Source organism: Myxine glutinosa, unplaced genomic scaffold, assembly GCF_964187855.1.
Source record: "Myxine glutinosa unplaced genomic scaffold, kmMyxGlut1.1 SCAFFOLD_2101, whole genome shotgun sequence".
Classification (NCBI taxonomy): Eukaryota; Metazoa; Chordata; class Myxini; order Myxiniformes; family Myxinidae; genus Myxine; species Myxine glutinosa.
The window spans coordinates 4489-29544 of record NW_027618196.1 but is presented as its reverse complement, the minus strand read 5'-3'; the positions used below and the strand labels follow the sequence as shown (position 1 = coordinate 29544).

General features: G+C 44.8%; 3 protein-coding genes across 4 annotated transcripts in view; all 3 read left to right on the top strand.

The window, feature by feature from the left end:
* Nucleotides 1-1261, top strand: part of LENG8 (leukocyte receptor cluster member 8) — a gene marked incomplete at its 5' end in the record, with an annotated part of 44021 nt that extends 42760 nt beyond the window's left edge. For both annotated transcript variants that reach the window (XM_078769336.1, XM_078769334.1), the window contains 1 exon segment: nt 11-1261. In XM_078769336.1, the coding sequence (XP_078625462.1) occupies nt 11-164 (154 nt within the window).
* Nucleotides 1262-5522: 4261 nt separating this feature from the next.
* LOC144889268 (uncharacterized) lies at nt 5523-9509 on the top strand. The gene is made up of 3 exons (XM_078769337.1): nt 5523-5559; nt 6977-7057; nt 7674-9509. The coding sequence occupies exons 1-3, from the start codon at nt 5523-5525 to the stop codon at nt 8912-8914; spliced, it is 1359 nt and encodes a 452-aa protein (XP_078625463.1). The 3' UTR covers nt 8915-9509.
* On the top strand, nt 9321-22208 carry CUNH14orf119 (chromosome unknown C14orf119 homolog). Its single transcript, XM_068110520.2, has 2 exons — nt 9321-9509; nt 21777-22208. The coding sequence occupies exons 1-2, from the start codon at nt 9469-9471 to the stop codon at nt 22138-22140; spliced, it is 405 nt and encodes a 134-aa protein (XP_067966621.2). The 5' UTR covers nt 9321-9468; the 3' UTR covers nt 22141-22208.
* Nucleotides 22209-25056: the final 2848 nt, after the last annotated feature.

The following is a 25056-nucleotide window of genomic DNA, read 5'->3' as shown; positions in this document are numbered from 1 at the left end:
ATGTGTGTAGTTACCGCCCAGCCCTCCCTGTGCAGTATGTGCAGTCTGAGCTGGCGTTTGGTAACGAGGACGAGTGCCGCGCTTTCTTAGATGGCTTGAGTGTGAGCTACATGAGCAACGACCAGGGCAAGATCGACTGCAAGCAGAGTCTCTCTGTTTTGTAGACCACATGGCACGTTTAGCAAAATATAAATAAAACAATGATTTTGCACTCTGGGCATTTCCAATTGTTTGTGTTCCCCACAACATCAACAGTTGTTTTGTCCATTTTCCAAATTACTCTGTGGTTCTTTGGCCAGTTCCAATTTCTGACTTGCGTCATCGATAAAGCTCATTTTGATACTCTTGAATAATCAATTTGAGCCGTAACCGCTGATTGCCACAACCTGTCCATATAAGTCAACCTATCGTCACCGTGTGACGGTGGCTGTTGTGTTGTAGTGTTTTTGACAACCTGGGTGATTTGTGGATCCAGATAAATGTACTTCCCAGTTTTACGAAGGCAGATGACAAATAGTGGAAGGCATTCTCGTTAAAGCTGTCTCTGCTCGGTCAGACTGGCTTTGACATTGATATGATGTTTGCTGTCCTTGTTTTTCTTGCAACTGACCTTTTGTGAGATTTGTGTCCGAGGCAGGAAGAATGAGGCATTTCTGCTGGGCATCTGCTGCAAATCGACAAATGCACAGCACACCTTGGGTGATGGACTTGAACTGATTTTTCTCGCACCAGTTAAGCACCATCTCCGTGCTGTGCCACGCTCGTGCATGCAAGTGGCTCAGCCTCATTCTCTTTCTCTCCCTTTTTCTCCCTCTGAAGATTGTGCTACCGTGCATTTCCCCCAGAGGGTGAAGCTTCATTTAAAGCTTGCTGTCGTGGTTGCGTGTCCTGCATTAGGTGGCAGCGAGAAGTCGACCAACTCTAGTCTACGACGACCCAAGACGAGCACTTCGTTGTGTTTCATTACCAATTTAAAGTATTCGACCCTTGTCTATGGGTAATGTAAGTAAAATACAAAGGTTGTACATTATGCTAGTGGCTTGGTTGGATGTTTTATTTTACTTTTTTTTTTTTTTCCATCTGTCTTCCTTTTGATAATTTTTCTTTTTGTTGTTGTTGCTGTTGTTAAGGTAACTTTCGATGTGAGTTTTCAGGTACAATCTTCACATGGTTTGTAAACTAAATACACTTGACTTCTTTTGCAGGGGATAATTGTACTGTTTTATGTATATTGTAATAAAATATGCGAGCTCATTTTAAACTCTTGTTTTAATGAAGCTTTAAATGTCATGTCGACCATTTCCTTTGCATCGAAACGTCTCAAAACCTCGAAACCTCTGAACGGACGAGGATGAAAGTAGCAAACGGACGAGGATGAAGATGCAAATCGCCAATCGATGTCGGTCCACTTCTTGTCTCGATGCTTTGGTTGCCATAAGGTGCTTTGTACCCTAAGCGAAAAACACCAAATAAATATAAGACATTTTGTAATTCTTTGCATAATCTGAAAAGATGCGTACTGCCTCGAAATACAAAGAATAAATGCCAAAATTGAAGATCTATTGTCTATTTAGGATCAAACGATTCTGGCTTGGTTTCCTCAGAAAGACACTAAACTACTGTGGTTAATGTTATTTTATGGCTTAACAGGTCATTGAAAAAAGTGGTTGGGTAGGGTTATTTTACTAATGGGGATTTACCTGGGACACATTCCTTTTTTCTTGCAGCAAAATGTTACCTGCATTTTTGGGCTGGTTTGAGAGTCATGGGGTGTGTTCAGTTAACGAAGTTTCTTTCTTGTAGGTTTCTTGCCAAGTGGCCTTCAGTTTCTCAGCACTCAAGCAAGCACTCAATTTGAAATCTTTAAGGGACGGCTGGCTTGGCAAATGCTGAACACACCCCTGGTTTGCATTTCAAAATATTGAAGTGATGCTTACATTTATATTTTGAACAGGGTGCAACTCCAACAGGATGGCATCGAGGCATGCACACTTGAATTTTGGCTCAGCTACAAACTCTCAGCTGTTTCACAGGGAGGGTGATTCGTCAATGAGCATGCCATCCCTCAGATGGACGTTAACCTGGCGTCCTGTCTGGCATTCGTTGGACTGTAAAGATCCCACATCACTTTGGCAGCACCGACGCTCTGCATGCAAGACTCGTGGGTTAGGTGTAAACGTCACGTACATACATGAAACACTGGATTTGGCTCGAGACAAACATGACCGCTGATCTTGGGGGAAGTGACATAACTTTGTAGGACTCGAGAGATAACAGTAACAATCTGTGATTTTTTTTCTCTCTCTGCAGACAGCTGGTTAATCATGTGGAAATTCTCCCTCCCCACGGAATGCCAATCAGCGGGATTTATCCGAGCTCTATTCTTTAAATGATGAACATTTTTTTAACTTGCTTGTTTCATCCAGTTACATATTCATAAAGGTGCACACCAGCAGGGGGTTGATGTCAGAACACATGTGGCCTGTAGAAACTTGGGAGAGGGGGATGGAAGAGCACATGGTGCAAGACCAGTAAGAAGACCGCCACCCTGTCTGTGATGTGGGGATGCGACAGGCCCATAGACTCTGCTTCATCACCGGAGATTCCAACGATCTTGAAGGCCTTGGTTTCCTTGGCGTAAAGTTTAACAAGGTGTGAGGAAGGGGAGAGCAGTACTCTATGAAGCTGTGGATGAAGGTCTTGTCGTTGGAGAAAGAGTTCAGGTGTGCCAAGGAAGGACTGCTTGATTAAGGATGCCCCAGTTTGTGGATGGCTTTGGAGGCCAACTTGGAGTGTGATTTGTCCAAGAAAGTTCATGGCTGATGACGAGGCCCAAAAGTTTGAGTGACTGCACTTCAAGAGGTTTGTTAAAAAAATAAAATTCGTGTTAACCCAAATCGTAACTAACGGTCCTGCGTGCATTTCCTAAGGAGCTGCTACTCTAGGTACCCTGCCTTTTGGGTGGTATGACGAATTGATCCGTGTAATATGAAAGATAATTGTTGATTGAACAGTTTTTTGAAATATCGTGTACACAAATGTACATGGACGGATGATCTCTTGGTCGTGGACGGAACTCGCTTTGATGTCCTTCAACCCTGTCGGAGGGACAAGGGCTAAAAAAAAAATCCTTCATTCCAATATAATTATCTATCTATCTTTTATATATACATATATAAAAAAGAAAGTTTTTGTTTGTTTGTCTGCACGCGCTAATCTCCTGAACGGTGAAAGATAGGAGGAAACCTCTGAAACAAAATGTCGGGACGGGCCCCGGGAAGGTTATAGGCTCGGTGGTGAGGCCGGCCGAGGCCCACCTCGGCCGGGCTGGGCCCATTTCGCAATAAATCTTCTTCTTCTTTCAAAATTCTCTTGAAGTACAATTTATGCACTTAATAGGAATATCTGACATATTGCAACACATGTTTTCAAAATTCTCTCTCGTGGGGCCCGACAGAAGAAAGAACAAGGAATCGTTGAGCACAAACTGAGACTGGGCTCGCGTCAGACCTATGTACAGAAGATTAAATTCATTCAAAAAGAACCCGGGCAACGCCGAGTGCATTTAGCTAGTTCATCATAAATGAAAGGGATCTTTGCTTTACTTTGAATCTCCGTGTAGTGAAATGTGGATGTTGAAACACAAAAGGCACATGCATGAATCGACGAATGCATGACAGGTTGATGTTGGGATGTTCTTCTGTTTGTGTATACTTTTGTACTTGTGTGCACTTAACACTTGGACTGGAACAGCAAAAGCAGGAGATACAACTTCTCTATGTAAATGTGTATCGTGTAGCGCCGTCTCCAGGTGGAAGAGGGTATTACAAGTACCACCAATTACAGTGGTGTTCCTATCCCTACGTTTTACAGTGCAGTAAGGTCTTTTTGAATTTTAAGCAGTCGGCATGTTTTTCCTTCGTGCATGTAACCAGGGTTATTTTAATTTTTTGGGAGCGATTGTGGCAGCTGTCAGTTGCCTATACACTGCCCAAATAAAGGTACGTGTCGGATGTGCATGTGTTGCATGCTTGGACCAAGATTGCCAATAAGCGGAGTACTCTGATAATTTGTAATAAAAAGCAGAAGTGAAGTCGTAGAGGAATTGATGTCAAAAGTCGATTGAGGGCTCTAACCACTGTGTCCTTCTGGACTGAGATTGCTCCCCCTTCCCGTGTGTTTCCTGTTTCCAAAATGAAATAATCAATACATGAACTAGATGGTATTCATAGAATACTTACCCTGCGCAGTCAACTTGGTGTGAGCCAACTCTTCTGTTTTTGAACGTTTCTTTTTTTTTTGATCCAATATGGCTGCCAGGTGAGCGATGACATGTTTATATTCTCCAATATAATTGTTGCATAGATCATGCTCAATAAATTTCAAACTGATCAGACTACGTTGACCCTGTCGAATCATGACGTCATAATTATGGCACCAATGACGTAATCGTTAACAGTACCTATTCCCCATATGGAGTTATTTACAATGAGCCACGTTTCAATTTTTCCATGCAGCGGTTTTGGAGACATAGAGGTGCAACGTTTTTCGATTTTTCCAAGATGGTGCCTGTAACATGACCTATGAGTATGACTATGATGTCATGATTATCATTAAAATATTCTAAAGGAGGAGGCACTTCTATGGTGAAAATTTCATGTCAATCGGACCGTTGCCGAGAAAATGAATTTTTTAAATACACGGCACACACACGCACGTACGTAACTGAATGCTTGACCCCGCTTTTCGCATCGCGAGCGCAGGGCAACTACAAGCGAACGTTAAATCTTTTAAATAATCTGGATTTGTATTACTTAATTTTCTGCGAGACTGACAATGGAACTGGACAAGACACATCAGTCATTAATTTGCTCTAACTTGAGTTCCCAGGTGTATGAAGTCATTTGCATAGCCATAGCCATAATTGCATTCGGATCTCATGAAATGTATTTCTCGATTGAATGGAAGGAAAATGAAGCACACTGACTTCAGAGTTCAGACGAAGAAATGTAGTCAGATCGAGGAAATGAAGGCAAAATAAAGTTTTGATGCTATTATTTTCCCATTACTTTTAATGCTGTGTATGGCGACCATGGCACTACAATGCGCAGCAGTTTCTGAGCCGGTCATGATTTCAAACGCAATATGCGTTTGTAAAATAAATTGAAAATGAAATGCTATAATGAATGCGCAAGACATAATCGTTTTATTGCAATGAGCATGTACAGGTGAATCATGACATGCACGGCATGCTTTACAATACTGTATTATAATTACGTTTTAAGGGACTAGAATTCGTGGAAGGCAAAGAAAGACGCCATTGATTTGAGACTACAGGCTAATCCAATATCTGCCTTCTTCATCGGCTTTCATGTCAAGGTTTGGAAGATGTTACATGTGGTGGTGAGCAGGAGGTGGAGGTGGTGCCGAGAGGCGAGAGTTGATCTTGATGTTGGGGGCGGGACCGAACAATGCATGCTGGGTATGGAGCCAAGGGTTGATGTTGGGGGCGGGACCGAGCAATGCATGCTGGGTACGGAGTTTTGGCAGTTGGGGCCTGTAAGTTTGTACGCGGTGACTTTCGAATGCATTTGATTGCTCTCCAAGAGACTCGTTTAAATGCGAATTGTTGTTCTTAGCTTTCCGGCTCAATGATACTGATAATGATATGTCGCCATTTGTATTTTTGTCTTCTTCATCACTATCCCGTTTAGAATTCCGTGCGGGCATGGGCAACTTGTTAGTTATTGAAAAGTGCATTTCATACCTTAATTGTTGCTTCTAGTGGGGCGGCTTAGCCAAAATATTCAAAAGAATTGTGCATTTTGTGATACAAGCACCAAATTTGGCACAAATGTACATTAATATGTTGCGAACATTTTCAGATATTGGGCCACTTGAAATTCTCTCTTTATGTCCGCCATATTGGATTTCAAAATGGCCGCCACTTGAAATCTACATTTGCTATTATCTCTGGACGTAATGCAGCTATTGACTTGATTCTGGTATCTAAATGTATGTTTTTGGGGGCAAGGAATCCAATGGTACCAATTTCAACTTAATATTATCTATCACAGTCTGTTATATAATTTTATTTGGAAATTATCTAGGCAAATATTGGATTCAACACAATACTTTGAAAAGAATGTCTTAGTTCTGTAAATATAAATAAATAAATAAACTATACTAAATCACTAGTAACAACTCAGACAAGCTCATATATACTGGCAGTCTGAAATATTAATTCATATCCCATTAGGAAACAAAGTGACCCATTCATTTGTGTTTTTCATATGCATATTTTATGTAACATTACATTCATATTGTCAATAAATACCAAACATGCATAATCCCCTTTTCCTAGACCCTTTAAGCCATCTTTTGTGTTTCTAGAGTACAGAAATTTCTTGTATAGGCTTCCATCTGTCTTGTTTCCTTAACAATGCACTGTAGCATGTCTTTAACAATGTTTACAAACATGACTCCACTACATGTCTTTAATCACAGCCCTGACCCAAATAAAAGAGTAGAGAGGCTGCATGTGTGTTGACCCACATCAACTGTGTTCTTTGTGTGTGGCTGTGTTTAAATCACCTTGTGACTCCACATAAATGAGTTAATTACATACAATCTGGGCTCAGCTAGACAACATTGTGTGGTCAGCAATGAAGACGAGAGTCTGAATTACATGTATGCAAAAGACCTTGTGAACCAGTGAAGCAAATACATGGGTAAGCATGAATTAAATCTAGGGCATGATATAATTTCCATGATGTTTACCTCTACACTCAATGGTGGAAGGAGGTAATGTTTTGATCCCAGCTTGTCTGTATGTCTGTTAGTCCACAAAATTCCAGACAAAGCTTGTAGTAGTGGTAGTTGTAGTGGTAGTGGTGATAACAGAAATTGTTATATAGAACTGAACTTATATTATTATTATATGCAGAAAATAACTTCATTTCTATATGCCCTGCAGTGGACAGGTTAATTGGTTTATGCACTGAAGGGGGGTCACCCTGGTGTGCACTGCTGTGTTCTGCCTCACTGAGTTGTTCAGGTATGATGTACTCAGCACAAGCTTACCTGATACACATGTGTGCTGGCTAAAACCACTTGTCTGGTGGGCACGACAGAGGCAGGTTGTCTAATAGCCAACCTGGTCTTACTTTTTTGGGGTTTATCTGAAATTCTTACTATAAGGCTTTAAATTAGAAATGTTTTATATAAAGTAGTATTTTGAGTGAAGTGTGTATTCCACACTGACAGTTTTGACATGTTCTGAATTTAACACGAAGGCTGTAATTAACAGAACGGGGTATGTCTGGAAAATGTACTGTCCAACCTAATAAGAGTTTAGACTGATTTATATTTAAATCTTGGCTGTGTAAATATTGTAAGAATTTATGAATTCAAATGTTTTGTAAATATTCAATAAATTTGGGAATATTTTTTAACTAAAGAATCTCATGTGATTTTATTTCTCTTCTTGCCTCCGTCCGGTATGGGTGAAAATTTAATTCCGGCATAATCTCACAAAACTAATTCCCTAAGTGTGCCAAGCTAAATGCTCTACGATATAGAGGAATTATCCTCCTCTCCATTAGTATGGCGGAGGAAACCCCTCTATTATATATATAACAAAATGTTAACATTATATCATTGTATCGTTGCAGATTCAGAAGACAGTTCCACCATGTCCAAGAGCTTCAGACTAGCTGATGTTGAGCGAACTTCACCATCAACATCACAGCACCTCACCACAACTGACTGGAAGTTATGCCTTATATGTCAAGAGGACAAGACGGAGACACTGACCAAACCTGACCAATCAAAGAGAAAAGACATTGGGAGTGGGTACAGTTCACTCGCAGAGAACTTGGTCAAATTCAGTGAACTTGGAGAGCTTCCAGGATCATTTCACCTGGAAAGACTCGATGATGGTCATGGCATTGAAGCTGCGATGGTTGCACACGGTGCAAAATATCATCAGACATGCAGGCTCCAGTACAACAACACCAAACTGCAGAGAGCACAAAAGAGAGCACTCAAGAAAGAATGTGAGAGCGATGAGGAACAAGCTGCATGCAAACGTACCAGGTTACATTCACGCTCATCGAGTACAGAGAAGAAGGTCCCAGAAAATTGTTTCTTCTGTGAACAACCTGCTGGGGCTGACAGTCTTCGGAAAGCTGCAACATTCCAAATGGACAAACGGGTGCGTGCCTGTGCAACCCTTCTTGGTGATACAGAACTGCTGGGCCGTCTCAGTGGTGGGGACATGATCGCGTTGGACGCTCAGTATCACCCACGGTGCTTGATAGGACTTTACAATCGCACAAGAAAGGCCCAGTCAACAGGATCACAGGACACAAAACAAGAGCGAGCAATGTCGGCAGTTGTCTTCGCTGAACTCGTCCTCTACATTGAAGAAACCAGACAAGATGAGGAGACGGCACCAGTATTCAGATTGGCTGACCTTGTCCAGCTCTATCAGTCCAGAATGGAACAGCTAGGAGTCCAGCTCGACACGAGAGTCCACTCCACACGACTGAAACAGAGACTGTTGGCTCAGTTTCCTGACATGCGGGCACACACCAAGGGGAGAGACATCCTGATGGCATTTGAAGAAGATGTCGGTGCTGCTCTTGCCAAAGCCTGCGAGCTGGACAGTGATAGTGATGCAGTCCATCTTGCCCATGCTGCACAGATTGTTCGCCGTCACATGTTTGGAGAAGCCAAGCCCTTCACAGGATTCCCTGAAGTATGTCAAGAAGAATCTGTGCCACCGTTGCTGCTTGCCCTATTCAGTATGATCCTAGAGGGACCCAGCATCAAGGAACAGATGGCAGACACTAACCCTGCAGCAATTGCCACAGCTCAGATACTGAAGTTCAACAGCATCAAACACAAGTGAACACGTGGCACCACATCATCCACCAGTGTCAGGCACAGTGTTGCACAGGAGACCCCACTTCCAATATACATAGGGATGATGCTGCATGCTCATACACGCAAGAAGGAATTGGTCGACAGACTGTCACACCTTGGCCTGAGCATCTCCTATGATAGAGTGCTCCAGCTCTCAGCACAGATGGGCAACAGTGTCTGCCAACAGTTTCACATAGAATGAGTGGTCTGCCCTCCGAAGATGCGTGGCAAAGTGTTTACAACTGCTGCTGTAGACAACATAGATCACAACCCCAGTGCAACAACATCAAAGGACTCCTTCCATGGTACCGCTATCTCCCTCATACAACATCCTTCTTACACTGGTGAAGGAGTGGATCGGAGTATCGTCATTGTTGGAGGATCTGGGGATGCACGGTCCAAGACAGTCGCCCCCTTGCCGCACTACTACACTGATGTACCCCCTGTCACTAGCAGCATCAAGAAGTCGCCTGTCCCAGCTGCTAAAGTGGCGTCATTGACCAGAGGAGACTTCAAACAGCAGACTGATAAAGAATACCAATGGCTAGGCAATGCAAAGCGAGTCCTGGAAGACAACACTGGTACAGTGGACAATGACAACACATCAACACAACAGTACACACCTTACTGGACCAGGCTAACTGAGGCAGCTCACAGCTGCATTGAGCTGGTTTCTTGCAAGTGCAAGAAAGGGTGTGTGAGGCGCTGCAAGTGCAAAAAGGCTGCCCTTCAGTGCACAGCCCTCTGTGTGTGTGAAGGGACTGCACATGACGATGAGTCAACAACATACATGTACTTGTGGCAATGCTGAACTTGTTAACATGACACTGTTTATGTACACGTATCTTCAGTACCGGTATATACCTAGCCTCAGATACCAGTACACCTAGCCTCAAATACTAGACCATGTAGCATGTCAGTATTATACCTAAGACATTTACAGAACTAAGACATTCTTTTCAAAGTATTGTGTTGAATCCAATATTTGCCTAGATAATTTCCAAATAAAATTATATAACAGACTGTGATAGATAATATTAAGTTGAAATTGGTACCATTGGATTCCTTGCCCCCAAAAACATACATTTAGATACCAGAATCAAGTCAATAGCTGCATTACGTCCAGAGATAATAGCAAATGTAGATTTCAAGTGGCGGCCATTTTGAAATCCAATATGGCGGACATAAAGAGAGAATTTCAAGTGGCCCAATATCTGAAAATGTTCGCAACATATTAATGTACATTTGTGCCAAATTTGGTGCTTGTATCACAAAATGCACAACAGGTTTGCTATGCTGCTACACTATTCTCCTTTTAATCCTAATTCTTCAAGATCTACAAACATACAAATCCTCAAAAAATACAGTGGTAGGGTCCATAGATAAACTTGGCAGGGGCAGCTCCTTCTTCTGACTCATTTATTTATCCTTCATTCCCTCTTCCTTGAGGTGTAGACCTACTCTGTAACTGCTGCTCATGTAATCAATTCGTTTGGGGAAGTTGTCACAAGAGGATCTTTGGTCCGGACAGCATTGTTTACATGGAGACCTCCATGTTGGTAAGCGGTGCCGTGTGCTCCGTTCCGTTGGAGTACTCGCTTGAGCGCTTTGAATCAAGCAAGCGGAAAACAAGTTGCTTGCTGACACCCACACCCATGCAGTCTGCTTTATTGCATCAACACAACTGATAAAGTTATACCTCTATTATATACACAGCATTTCTTGCTTACCTATATATACCAGTAAAAGTACCTGGCGTTGCCGGGTAACAATGAGTCGCTTCCTGACGGGAATATGAAGAGAGGAGGAGAGAGGAAGGAAGGGGGGAGAGGGAGAGGAAGGGAGGAGAGAGAGGAAGGGAGGAGAGAGAGAGAGGAAGGGAGGAGAGAGAGAGAGGAAGGGAGGAGAGAGAGAGAGGAAGGGAGGAGAGAGAGAGGAAGGGAGGAGAGAGAGAGGAAGGGAGGAGAGAGAGAGGAAGGGAGGAGAGAGAGAGGAAGGGAGGAGAGAGGAAGGAAGGGAGGAGAGAGAGAGGAAGGGAGGAGAGAGAGAGAGAGGAAGGGAGGAGAGAGAGGAAGGAAGGGAGGAGAGAAAGGAAGGGAGGAGAGAGAGGAAGGAAGGGAGGAGAGAGAGGAAGGAAGGGAGGAGAGAGAGGAAGGAAGGGAGGAGAGAGAGAGGAAGGAAGGGAGGAGAGAGAGAGGAAGGAAGGGAGGAGAGAGAGAGGAAGGAAGGAAGGGAGGAGAGAGAGAGAGGAAGGAAGGAAGGGAGGAGAGAGAGGAAAGAGAGAGAGAGAAAGAAAAGAAAAAAAAAATGGAGGAAAGAGGAAGGGAGGTGGGGGAGGTGGGGGGGGGTAGGGAAGGGGAGGTATGGGAAGGGGGTGAGAGTGGAGGAGTGAAGCCTCACCAAACGTCACTACGCTATAAACTCCGGCAGGGTGGGAGCGAGAGATGTGTGGAAGGAGTGCGCGGCACTTTATTAGCAGGGAAGAGTGAAGAGGGGACAGACGTGCAGAGGAGAGGGGGCAGGGGGTTAGAAAAGGTGAAGGGGAGAGGGGAATTGGCAAAGAGAATTATGTGCAATGAGAATGATAGGTTAATGGTTATAATGGCCGGAGGCTCTTAACCTCAGCTAGATTTAAAAAAAATTAAGGTGTGGAATTGAGCTTGGCAGCAGTTCTGACTGCTAAAAATTGTTAATTTGTTCCCCCGGGTGTCTACAGACGTCTCCAGGTGGACAGCTCAGATGAAGTACACCAAACACAAAAATGGCAACCCCAAGGATTTACCTTTAAATAGTCTTCTATAAATGTGAAAATCACAGTGAGCAAACAACATGTTTGACTTTCACTTGCAAAGCTAGAGTTCAACACGGTGGAGTTCCAAACACTGTGTTTTTTAAATGTGTATTCTATAGTAGATATTTTAATTGAACTATATACAACTATATTAATACATAATGAAAGTAGATCGCACAAAATTGTGAATCGATGCTAGATCAATCTGGTGTCGGCCTAATAAAAAACTGTTTACGTAAAAACAAATGTTTGGGACACCACCTTTAATACATTAAAATATATCCAATCTGGATCCATCATCAAGAGGGAATTTTAAAAACAGATCGCAGGTACAGTGGAGTGACACCCTATCCCATGGAAGTATGAATTAAGTTAAACATTAAGTTTAATTTAAAAAAACTAACCCCAGAAGGAGAATGACAGCCTCGCTTAAATAAATGAATATATACACTCAGTTATAAGATTCGCAAGTTATGGTAAATTTTGTCAGATTTCACTCCAGATTTGGACATTTATTTAGTCTACAGCATCCAATCCTCATATCCGAAGCCAGATTTTGATGATATGCTTCACTTATATAATGATAATATCAGTCGTGTTTCCAAGGCAAGGCACGTTTGAATAGGCCGAAACAAAATGGCGGCTTAATAACCCAGCGAGTGGCAGTGGGCTGACCAAGATGGCGGGATGCCATATTAGTAAGGCTTTTTCGTTTTTTTTTCTTATTGGCACCTCGTTAATCATCTTCAAAAAGGGTGCTGTAACACACCCAAACACCCAATTTTCATCATTGCAATCTGTTGGAGGTCCAGGTGTTTGCATGCAAAGTTTGGGGGCAGACGGAAGAGACAGACAGACACTGCCTTTTATTATTATATATGCAATGGGGAGTCATCTTGCAACCCTCTCCAACCTCCTTTAATGTCTCTGTGGAAGGATCTCTCTCTCTCTCTCTCTCTCTCTCTCTCTCTCTCTCTCTCTCTCACACACACACACACACACACACACACACACACACACACACACACACACACACACACACACACACACACACACACACACACACACACACACACACACACATTTCCATCTCTAACAATGCAATTTAAAATTGTGATAGTAGTTAGGCTATGTCACTGTGGGGATTTTGCAGGGTTTGACGTACGAGGACGATTGACTATGGGTTGAATACAGAATCTTTATTCACGAGAGCAGACAAGAAACGGGTCGTTTGTTCCTACATCACCACTGCACATTCTAAGCTGCGAAGCTCCTAAGGCTCGGACTTTGTTGCAGCCTCGTTAATGCTCCATTCATTAAAGCTTAGTGAAACCAGAATAAGAAATGAATAACAATGTATCAGATACGGGTTTGGGTTAGCAAGCAGAAAGTACGAATCCGAACGGCGCCATCTTGGTTTATCCTCGTTGACAAACATTGAGCAACTCTTGCTCATTGAGTAAAGCCATCCTCGCAGATTTACCACGGACATGTTTCGAAGTAAATCACATGACACATAGAATGGTTACCAAGAATGGTTACATACCACCATGGGTCCTCTAAGTCGCAACCGAAGGGATTTGAAAGCAATCACATGCACAACGTTTCTCCCGCGTCCACTTCTCCTTTTATTTCCTCCTTCCGCTCTTCACGCGAGCATAACATGAACTCGTTAAACCGTGTGTGCATCAAAACTCATTAAACTGTGGGTGTATGCATGTGTTTGAGCATTGAACTTATTAAACTCCAACATTAAACTCTGTTATCTAACAACTAACATTTGCTACGCAATGACGTTATCAGCAGATGTCACAAAAATTACAATCAGAGTTCAAAAAGTACCCGATCAAAAATAAGTGCTATTAAATAATAATTGACGCCCATTGTGCATACTGATACGTTTGTAGGGGGAAGGCAGTGATTACCTTAGTCCAGGTAGAATTGCATAGGTAGTATGCTCCGAATGTCGTGTAGCCATCTTGATGTACATAAGTCAGGCCGTATGTCGTGGAAGAGCGTGTCTTTGTTCCCATCATGAGGGGTGGGGTTATGTTAATTAGTTAGGGATTAATGGTAAATCCCCTGTATGTATTGGCCTCTGTTACTTTTCTTCTGTTCCTTATGACACATGCAGCACACACACCAGGAAATCGCACATTAACCACACTAAAATAAAAAGCGACCAGAAACCAGGCATCAAACACTACAGCTGGTGCCGCAGCCGCTACATCACCACCTCAATCAGGCAGGGCCGTGGAGCCATGCCCCGAAGAGCAGTGATTGGTCCGGGGATTCATTGGCGCAAAGACTGCTAAGATGGGACTATGGGATTGGTGGAGCAGGCACGGATGACTTCAGAGCCCTGAGTATAAAAGAACGCTCTGCCTGACATTTTCTCTCTTCTTGCTTTTTGATTTCCTCGCATGTTCTGGGTTTGGTGGTGAACGGTCGTCACCCCGACATTTTGTCCTCTCTTGACCTCCTCACATCTTCTGGCTTTGGCGGTGAATGGTGACGGGTTCATATCTCGCTCTGCTTCAGGATTTCACGGCGAACGGTCGGAGTTCATAGCGCGCGAGGGGAATTCATTAACGAGCACATGAACATTTTGTAGCACTCTTGCGCCGGGCACATCGGTGTTTGTGAACAAGATCGACATCGACGAGCAGACAGACAGCGAGTGGACGAGCATGACCTGCTCGCTTCGAGCTCGGCAGTTGGAAGAGTGAGCTGCGCACCAAAGTCGCTCCCGCGCACAGACTTCGCGCCAATGGCCTGTGTTCCCGCCAAGGACACGGGCGGGTTTGACGATTCCTGACGAGGTTCAAGAGCATCTCGGAGCTAAGTGCCCATTAAACAAACGCACATTTTTTACTTTGGTTCTTTTATATTTCACTTTGTCTGTATTCGGGTCTGTATGGGGGTGCTCCAATTTGGTTTTTATTTTATTTTTATTTTTTATTTTTATAAATACCGTACTGAATCGAGGCTTGTGAAAGAGCTCACATTTACTTCACAAACAAATCAACCAGACAAACAATATATAAAAAGAGGGAGCGGAAGACAAGATGGGGAGAGAAGGGGAAGCACACAAACACAACATTTGAGAGCAGGGAGATATGTGGAAGGGAGAGGGCTTGGGGGGAGAAGGGGGGGGGGAAGGGGGAGAAGTATAAAACACAAGGACACCAAGGACTTCCAGGACAGAAGTTGGTATTTCAAAAAAGTGGAATTGGGGTGAAATTAGCGGGGGTAGAAAAGATCAAGGTTTTGTTTGGGGGAAGATAAGAGATAATAATAATAATAATTAAGGAGTCTTATATTGCCCCGTCAAGCAGAGTAAACTACCCTCATGGCGCTTTACATTATCATGCGAACGCACACACACACACACACACAAACATACACACACACAGACACACCTTCACTCTTGCCCTATTCCTCTCCCTCCCCATTCAAAACCCACAGATGTGTACTCCCCCTCCTCCTCCCCTCCCTCCACCGCACATGTACACAGACATACTCTCGATCTCTGTCCCACCTCAAACCAAAGGGAAAACAGGACTTGGATTTGAAAGACTTGTGAAACAGATAGGTTTTGAGGGAGGTTTTAAAGGCAGGAAGAGAGTCAACATGTCGAACAGAGGAAGGCAACTCATTCCAGAGCAGAGGTGCAGCAAAGGAAAAGGATTTCTCGCCAAACGACTTGGTGCTGGTGCGCGGTGGCTCTAAGGTCATGGAGTCGTCGCTTGAACGAAGCCGTCGCCGAGGTTCATAGAGAGTGAGCAAATCGGAGAGATAGTGAGGTCCCGTTCCACACAATGATTTATAACATAGTGTGCAAATTTTGTATTGCACATGAGCAGAGACAGGCAGCCAGTGTAAAGATTGAAGAAGCGGAGTAGCATGGTCAGACTTTTTGCCTTACAGACAAGACGAGCGTGATGGTGGTGAACAGCTGTTTTAAAGACCTGGAGGGTGGAGTGTGATTGAAGAGAGTGAGGGAGTTTGTTCCAGAGGCGGGAGAAAAGAGGAGTGAAGGTGAGCAGAGAGTCTTGATTTTGGCAGTTTAACCATAAGAGGGTTGCAGGCAGATCTTGTGCAACCTGTAGGAATATTTGCGGGACAGAGCCCAGAGAGAGCTGGGGGGGGGGGGGGGGGGCAAGGCCAGAGAGGAGTCGGTAGAAGACGGAAAGACCACCAACCTGCCTGCGGTGAGTGAGTGAGAGGCCCTTGGAGTTAGCTTCATCGCAGGAGATTCCAATGATTCTGAATGCTTTGGTTTCAACAGCGTGAAGACGAGCTAGGTGTGAGGCAGGAGCACCAGCCCAGAGGGGAGAGCAGTATTCCATTGAGCTGCAGATGAAAGCCTTGTATGTGGTGAGGAGCTCAGGTGTGCCAAGGAAGGACTTCGCACGACGGAGGATGCCCAGTCGGCGACTGGCTTTGGAGGCCAGATTTGAAATGTGGTTTTCCCAGGAAAGATCATGGCAAATAGTGAGACCCAAAAGCTTGAGCGACAGAACTTCTTGGAGAGGATTGTTGAGAAAGTAGATGGGAGGGTTGTCCAGTCGATCTTTTCGGAGAGACAGAGTAAGAGTGTGAGATTTGTCAGGATTGAAAGACATGTTCCACTTGTTTGACCAGTCTGTGATTTTGTCCAAGTCTTCAGAGAGTGAGGAGGCTGCAGACTGCTGATCTGAGGGAAGAGGAATGGAGCGACAGAGAGTGGAGTCATCAGCAAAGAGATAGAGAGGATTTTCCAGAGAGTCGGAGAGATCATTGATACAACAACAACAACAACATGCATTTTAAAGGCCATTTTCCCTGCTAGAGCGGGGGTTAGCCTTGCGGTCCCCATGACAATCTGCTCCATTTTGCCCTATTTTCTGCATCTCTCCTTGTTAACCCCCTTGCACGCATTTCTTCTTCCACCATCTTTAGCCAAGTCTTTCTCGGTTTTCCCCGTCCTCTGCTTCCTTCTACATTCATTTCCACCACTCTTCTCAACCAGTCACTTTCATCCTTCATCAACACATGACCAAACCATCTCAACCTGTTCCTCTTCACAGCTTCAATCACAGGCTCTATTCCCATCATCTTTCGCAATTCATCATTTGTCTTCCTCTCTCTCAACGATACTCCGAACATCCGTCGAACCATTCGCATTTCCACCCTTTCCAACCTTCGTTGCTGCTCTACGTTCATTACCCATGTCTCGCTCCCATAAATCATAACACTTCTCACACATGCAGCATACACCTTTCTTTCCCTTCAGCTTCAACGACACTCCCCTCATCATCAGCACGCCACTCAGTTCCCGAAACTTCTTCCATGCACATCTCACTCGAGCAGCCGTTGCCGAGTCTGAACCACCTTCTCCATTCAGCATGTCTCCGAGGTAGCAAAATGTTTTCACACCTTCCAGCTTCACGCCGTCTCCAAGATCCAACTCAACATTTCCTCCATCTGCAGCTCCCTCTGTGCACACCTTACATTTGAATGTAGCTGCCACACTAGTTAATGACCCTCTCAGACCACTTCATTTTTGATGAACCCACTCAGCGCACATTGTACATTGAATGGAGTTCACTCCGACACCCTTCCTACACACAGCACAGGGCCACTTCCCAGTTCTTTCCACCTCACCACATGCTTTACCACTTGCCATCACCTTCGTCTTTCCGATATTCACCTTCAGACCTTTTGTCTCCATACATTCCTTCCACGTGTTCAACTTTTCCTTCAGTCCATCCATACTTTCCGCAATCAACACCAGATCATCTGCATACAACAACTCCCACGGTAAACCCTCCTTTACGTTCTGAGCCAGCACCTCCATCACAGCTACAAATAGTAGTGGACTTCGTACCGACCCCTGATGCACTCCCACCTTCACCTCAAACTCACCACTGTTCCCGTCCTGCGTCCTTACAGCTGTGCGCGCTCTTTTGTACATTGCCATCACTACTCTGATCAACCATTCCTCCACTCCTAACTTCCTCAATGCCCATGTCAATACTTTGCGTGGTACCCTATCGAATGCTTTCTCCAGATCAACAAACCCAAGAAACAACTTCTTCCTCTTCTCCATGTACTTCTCCTGCAACTGCCTCACAATGAAAAGCGCGTCTGTTGATCATTCATTGATATAAAGATCATTGATAAAGACCAGAACACTGCCTTGGGGAACTCCAGCCTGAACGGGAAGGGGAGATGAGAGAAATCCATTCAGGGCCACACGTTGACTACGACCAGAGAGGAAGTCCGCAAGCCATGCGTGGAGATTTCCATGGATACCATAGGAGGAGAGTTTGGTGAGCAGAGCTGGGTGCCAGACCGTATTGAAGGCACGTGATATGTCAAGGGAGACAGCTCTGTTTTCCTGTTTGGCATTGAGGACCTCCATCCATTGTTGAGACAGCAGAAGCAGCATGTCCAGAGTAGAGTGACCTGGTCTGAAACCAAATTGATGATCAGAGATCAAGCCATTGGAGAAGAGGAAAGATTTCGTATCCAAAGCAATGATGGATTCCATGACTTTGCTGATAATTGGGAGCAGGCTGATTGGTCTGTAGTTGCTGGGATCTGTTTTTGCACCTTTTTTGTATAAAGCGGTAATGTTTGCTGATTTCCAGGATGCTGGCAGATGACCTTGAGCAAAGGAGAGGGTGAAAAGAACAGAGAGAGGGTGAGATAGAGCGGCAGAGCAGGATTTTAGGACCCGTGGGCTGATGCTGTCTGGTCCAGTTGCAGAATCAGAGTCGAGGTGAGACAAAAACTCCTCCACCTTGTCAGGAGAGAAGGACACAGAGTCCAGGAGCAGTTGGGTTCGACTGGGAAAGGTGGGAACAGAGAGAGATGGGTTTGGGACACAAGATTTTGAGGCAAACACAGAGTTGAGGCATTCGGCTTTGTCACGTGCGATGTCAACTGTGTGGCCATTTGAGGTAAGGGAGGGAATGGAGGGGGAACAAACACCAGAAACGGATTTGACCAGACGCCACCAGGATTTGGAGGAAGGAGACAGGTTTGAGAGTTCATTCTTGAGTGTGGAGAGATAGTGCTTCCTGGCACTCCTGAGGGTAGACACACACTTGTTCCGAGCTTGGTGGAAGGAACTGAGATTGCCTTCAGTTGGATTAGCCTTCCAAGAGGCAAGTTGGTTCAGGGCAACTGCCTCACCACAAGATTCAGTGTACCATGGACGGGAGGAAGGGTAAGACAACTGAAGACGAGATGGGATAAATCTGTGCATGAGAGAGAGCAGTTTGCTTTGGAAGAATTCCCAGGCTGAATTGATGTCAGAGGCAGTGGAGATGGGAGACCAATCCAGACGATTGTTGGCTGCTTGAAGACCATCCCAGTCGGCCTGAGTGAAATGCCAGACTCGTCGAAGCTGAGGAGGCTCTCTGAGAATGGCCAGAGAGATGTCCACTTTGACAAGCACATGATCAGAAGAACCGATTGGAGCAGAAGAAGAGCAGCAGACATTAGCAGGGAAGTTTGTCATAACCAAGTCCAGAAGAGAAGATGCTCCGTTGACTGAGATCCAGGTTGGGAAATTGACAGATTGTGTCAATCCCAGTGAGTCACAGAAGTCCTTTGCTGAGGTGCCATGACTGGTGAGAGAGGAACCCACACCCAACCAGCTGGCATGATGACAGTTGAAGTCACCACATATGAGGAAGAGAGAGTTGGGATGAGTGGATAGAAGTTGGTCCATGTCAGACAGTGAAATGTAAATGGAGTCATCACTGTTTGGAGGACGGTACAGAACACATATGAACAAAAGGTGGGAGCGGAGAGGAAGCCGTAGCCAGAGGTACTCCTGGGGGTGAGGAGGAGAGAGGGCAGTGCAAGGAGAGTGAGGAAGAGAGTTTTTGATAAAGATAGTCACCCCACCACCAGGACGAGGCTCAGGTCTATCATACCGGAGGAGGGAGGAACCAGGAAGAGATATTAAGGAATCAGAGACATCATGAAGGAGGAAAGTCTCTGTTAAGCAGATCAAGTCTGGATTGTCAGAAGCAACCTGTATGGAGAGATCAGTCAGGTTTGAGCGAAGGCCCCGGATGTTTGAGGTCCATACCGTTAATGAAGAGAGAGGGGGAGCATCCGGTACAGGACAGGGGAGGGGAGGAGTAGGGTAAGATGAAGGATGAGAGGGGGAGGTAGGAAGAGCAGTTGATAGTGTGTCAGAGATTACAGAAGAGTTCCAAGAAAGGGAAGGATGAGGAGGATGAAAGGTTTGATGGTGAAGGGATGAGGCACAGTGAGGGGTTGTTTGAGGGGGGCAGAGGAAAGTAGAAGGTTGGGGGGGGCGGGTGGAGGTATGAGATAGAAGGGAGACGAAGTGGGGAGGAGGCAGCTTTGAGGAGGAGGGGGGAGGAGGGAGAATTGGAGAGGAATGGTCTGGGGGGAGATTTGAATGCGAGGGGTTGGGGGGGAGTTTTGAAGGGGAGGATTGAGGGGGGAGTTTAGGAGGGGATGGGCAAGGGGGGAGTTTAGGAGTGGAGGGGCAAGGGGGGGATTTGGAGGGGAGGGGCAAGGGGGAAGTTTAGGAGTGGAGGGGCAAGGGGGGAGTTTAGGAGTTCAGGTGCAAGGGGGGGGGGGATTTGGAGGGGAGGGGCAAGAGGGGAGTTTCGAAAGTGGATGATTAATGAAAGACGAACATTGATAACAAATTGGGTTTATTGTGATTTTCAAGTTAGCAATCCGATTCATAACGATGGAGGAGGGGTGGAATGAATGTGAATTTAGACCATGTAATGAGGGAGACGTATAAGAGATTGAATTTATTTTTTTTGAAGTGGAATGAGTTGGAGAGGAAATTGAAAAAAGCCTTTTAAATTGGAAGAAAAACAGCGTGTTGTCATATACCACTGAATAAAACACTACAGGGGAAAGTTTAAACATATTTAAATAATATTTAAACAGAACCGTGAACAATCTTATATGCACAAAATACCAATGGGGGGAGGGCCGAGAGGGACAACCACGAGTCACGTGAACAGGGCAAAAGGAGGATGGCAAGGAGATAATGGGTGCGGGGCGAACAGCACACCTGGACAGAAAGTACAGGATGAGACAAACAGCACACGTGGAGAAAGGAAAATAAATGTTTTATGTTATTTTTTTTGTTTTTTTGCGGGTGGGGGTATTTTAAATAAACGTATTTAAAACGTTAGACAAAGAGTATTATGTTCGGGGTAGAAGGGAAAAAACTAAGAGCCAAGCAAAACACGATGTAGGGGAGTTGAGTAAACAAACACCGATGGGGGTACAAGGCCGCACTAGCGGAGCAGAACACGATTAATTAATTACGAGTTACAGGAAATTCAAACCAAAAGTAACTATAAACAAACAATAACGCATGGACGATAAAATAACGAGTTGAAATTTGACAAACACACGAATGAAAAAATAACCGCTTTGGATGCCCAGTGAGAACCAGGCCTCAAGGTCGGAAGCTTCAACAACTAGGCCGCGTGGAGCGAAATACTCGACTATTTTTTACAGGTATGAAAGATTAACACCGATAATTCCCCGAGGGACACGCAAAAGGTACACACACGTAAGATAAATACAGTTTCGACAAAAATACAAATGTGACAATTACTTAACTTCGAGCGTGCGTGAAGATCGTGGAACAGCTTCGAAAAACCGTGACCGCCCCGACAAGATCTCGCGAGATCCTTTGAACCTTGCTAATTTCCCCAACAGTTTTCCGGACGACAGACTGCCGGTAGGGGACATGTATTGCAGCGCAATACTCAGAACGCTTGTTATTTTGTGCATACTTTATTCTCCTGACTAGTTTAATATTTTGTGCATACTTTATCCTCAATTCGTTATCAACATTGATAATGAAACATTCTCTGAACATGTAGAAGACAGATTCACAATTTGGAGGACAATAGACTGGTTGGAAGCTTGTAATTGCTATTTTTCATTCAATTGACCGATAGTTTGATTGAAATGTAAAATTGTGTCCTTTGAAAGATAGTGTCCGGCATAATTTCTGCTAATTTTGTTCAATATCCCTATTGGGCAGTAAAATGGCCGGGGATGCTGAAGGCGTGATGGTGTACGTATCCTTCGTGGCGATGCAGCAAACGCGTTGCATCATGCATTGGTTCAACGGCTGGAATACTGCACAGCGAGAGAGGTTCCTGCGAGACCTGGTGGCAAAGGCATGTGCAGGCCACCCTTTCAGCCTCTTGGATGGTTTGAGCAGCCTCGGCGTGGCCGACCACCCACCCAGCATTTTTGAGTGCCAACTGCGGCTCTGGACACAGTGGTTTGATGAATGGTCTGGGGACGAATTCCTCTCATTTTTGGTGGCATTGGAAAAGCAGGACCCTGCATTTGTGCTTGAACTTTCAGCAACTGCTGCACAGGCATTTGGTGAGGCCTGAAGTAGCTTCAAAATGAAGCTCGGCAATTATTTATTGTATATCTGATGTATAAAACTATTTTGAGGCCATCTAAATGTGGTAATCTTTTTATATGTGCAAAAATGGCAAAATCAGTCCATTTTATTTCCCCGCTCCTTCGTCGCCCCACCACTCTGTGTACAGTGGAGGGAAATCGGGGGTCTTATTCCTCAAAGACCACCGGCTCAAAGGTTCATTGAATGGTTTTTGTCCCCCGTCGCACCGCAGAGCGAAAGGGGGACTATGGTTTTGCCCTCTGTCCGTGTGTCCGTCCGTCCGTACGTGCGTGCGTAAGCGAAGGACCGCATTCGAATTTGGTGTGTGGGTGCAACCCACGTCAAAATCCAAGATGGCCGCCGCCATGTATGTCAGATGCCATGTATGTCTGAACCTTGTGAGCGGAATATCTTGAAAAATAAGCAAAGTACCAACTTCTAATCTGGTGTGTGGGTGTATCTGGGCATAAGGAAGAACCCTATTGAAAATTGGGTCGCCACGTCAAAATCCAGGATGGCCACCACTGTATATATGTCTGAACCTTGTGAACGAAATATCTTGGAAAAAAAAAGCGAAGTACCAACTTCTAATCTGGTGTGTGGGTGTATCTGGGCATAAGGAAGAACCCTATTGAAAATTGGGTCGCCATGTCAAAATCCAAGATGGCCACCTCCATGTATGTCTGAACCTTGTGAGCAGAATATCTTGAAAAACAAGCACTCTGAGTATTGCGCTGCAATACATGTCCCCTACCAAAGTTCAAAGTGCCATAACTTTGTCAAAAATGATCGAATATGCAAATTTATGCACGGTTGATGCTGGTCTTCAAAATTGATCTGAGGTATGCTGAGACACGTGTGTCACGCCTCGCCTCGTTGATAAGCCCGCAAGGTCGCTCCGTGGAGCGGCCTGCACGTATTGCACTGTGTGAATTATATAATTTATTACCATCTCACGGTCTGAGGTACTGGCGATTCAAGAGATATCCATTTTTTCTTTTAAATATTTTCGTTTAATTAACGATATCTGCCAAACCACGTGCCCTATCGCAAATTCCAAAAGGTCATTTTAGTAGACTGATATGCTGAACAGATCTGTGAAGTTTCCCCTCGATTGGATCAAAATGAGGGAGGGGCTCGGTTTTAAAGGTTCATGCTTAAAAACGTCATAACCCTGAAACCATGTGACGCATGACGTCATGCTCATTGACTTTTTTGTTCGTCATGGGTATGCGATTCTGCCTGCAAAGTTTGGCCTCGATCTGTTCAGCCATTGCAGAGAAAAAGGGGTTTTCGTGTTTTCACGAAAAACAATATGGCGGCCGAACCACGTGACCTGTGACGTCATTATTACCATTAAAATATTCTACAGACCGAGTCCCCCCTACGGTGAAAATTTGATCTCAATCAGTCCTATTATTGCAGAAAAATTGGTTTTTAAAGGAAATTAAAACTTAAAATGGCACTGAGTTAAGGATCATCAGAATTATCAGAATTACCAAAGTTCAAAGTGCCATAACTTTGTTAAACATGATCGAAACGTCGTGAAGTTCGAACTTGATCTGTAACATCATGAGGAAACCATGTGCCAAGTTTAAAATCATTAGCATTAAGTGTTTCGAAAAAAAGTCCGGAAAACTGTTCTTTGCGTGACGGATTAACGGACTGACGGACTGACGGACGGAGGGACGGCGTGCAAACCAAGAGTCCCCTCCGGTGTACACCGGTAGAGGACTAATAAGCGAAGTACCAACTTCTAATCTGGTGTGTGGGTGTATCTAGGCATAAGGAAGAACCCTATTGAAAATTGGGTCGCCACGTCCAAATCCAAGATGGCCGCCTCCATGTATGCCTGAACCTTGTGAGTGAAATATCATATCATAGCATGTTTTCTGCGTCTTCCACTTTGTCAACTCACATCACTTCCCCGATGGGGGACCTCGGCGTAACGCTTGTATTTTTTCAAAAAACATCTATTTAACAGCACAAACTATCATAATGTGCACATCATTGACAGGAGAGACGAACATACTGCCTGCCCGACATCATAGCTCGCTCTGCTGATAGTCTCAAAAATCAGTCCTTATATACCTTCATGATTTGAATATGTTGGAGGGGAAGAACAAACACACATGAACCCATCCCCCACAGGTCACGTAGGCAAGACCATTCATTCGTAGGGAACACATCTATCCCCCTCGGATCGCAATTAAAAAGACAGTCCTTTCAAGTTGCATCAGTGACATTCCAAAGAGATATGTATTGTTACGGACCGCGGATAAGGTGTTGATTTGCCGAGTGGATGGCAGCCGCGGCCCGAACCGTTAACAATGACTAGACCCGATTCTGAACGTTGGCCAAATCGTGCCACAGATATTCAATTTGGGAAAAGACAAAGATGACACGGATGTGAAGAAGAAGAAGAAGAAGACAAAAAGGGTTTGAAATACGAATATGATTTATTTGCTATTTACAACCAAAAGAAACCAAGGAGAAGGAAAGATAATAAAATAAAGACAGAAGGAATCAAGGAGACACAGTGCAATGCTAGCTTACCTACAGTCTTAATTAACCCAGGACAGAACAAACAAAAGACAGACTCACGTGGGAATTGCAGAGTGGATTGGCTGGAAGGAGGCATGGGAAGGCCCAGGCCACTGCAGGCGTCGAGGTCCCGCTCCAGGAGTCCACCCGCGTTCTTGGCGGGAAAGCCTTGGTGTGCAGCGGCGCGTATCGTTCACCGCGAGCGGATGGGCGCGTCGTGCTGGACTCCGGGCTCTTCAGCTCCACTTCAATGCCACTTAACGCCACACTCAACTCGTCCTCCTCCAACGCCACTCTCTTTCTTCATCAACCCTTCCTCCTTCAGCAGCAACGGTACTTTTTGCCACCAACCACCAAC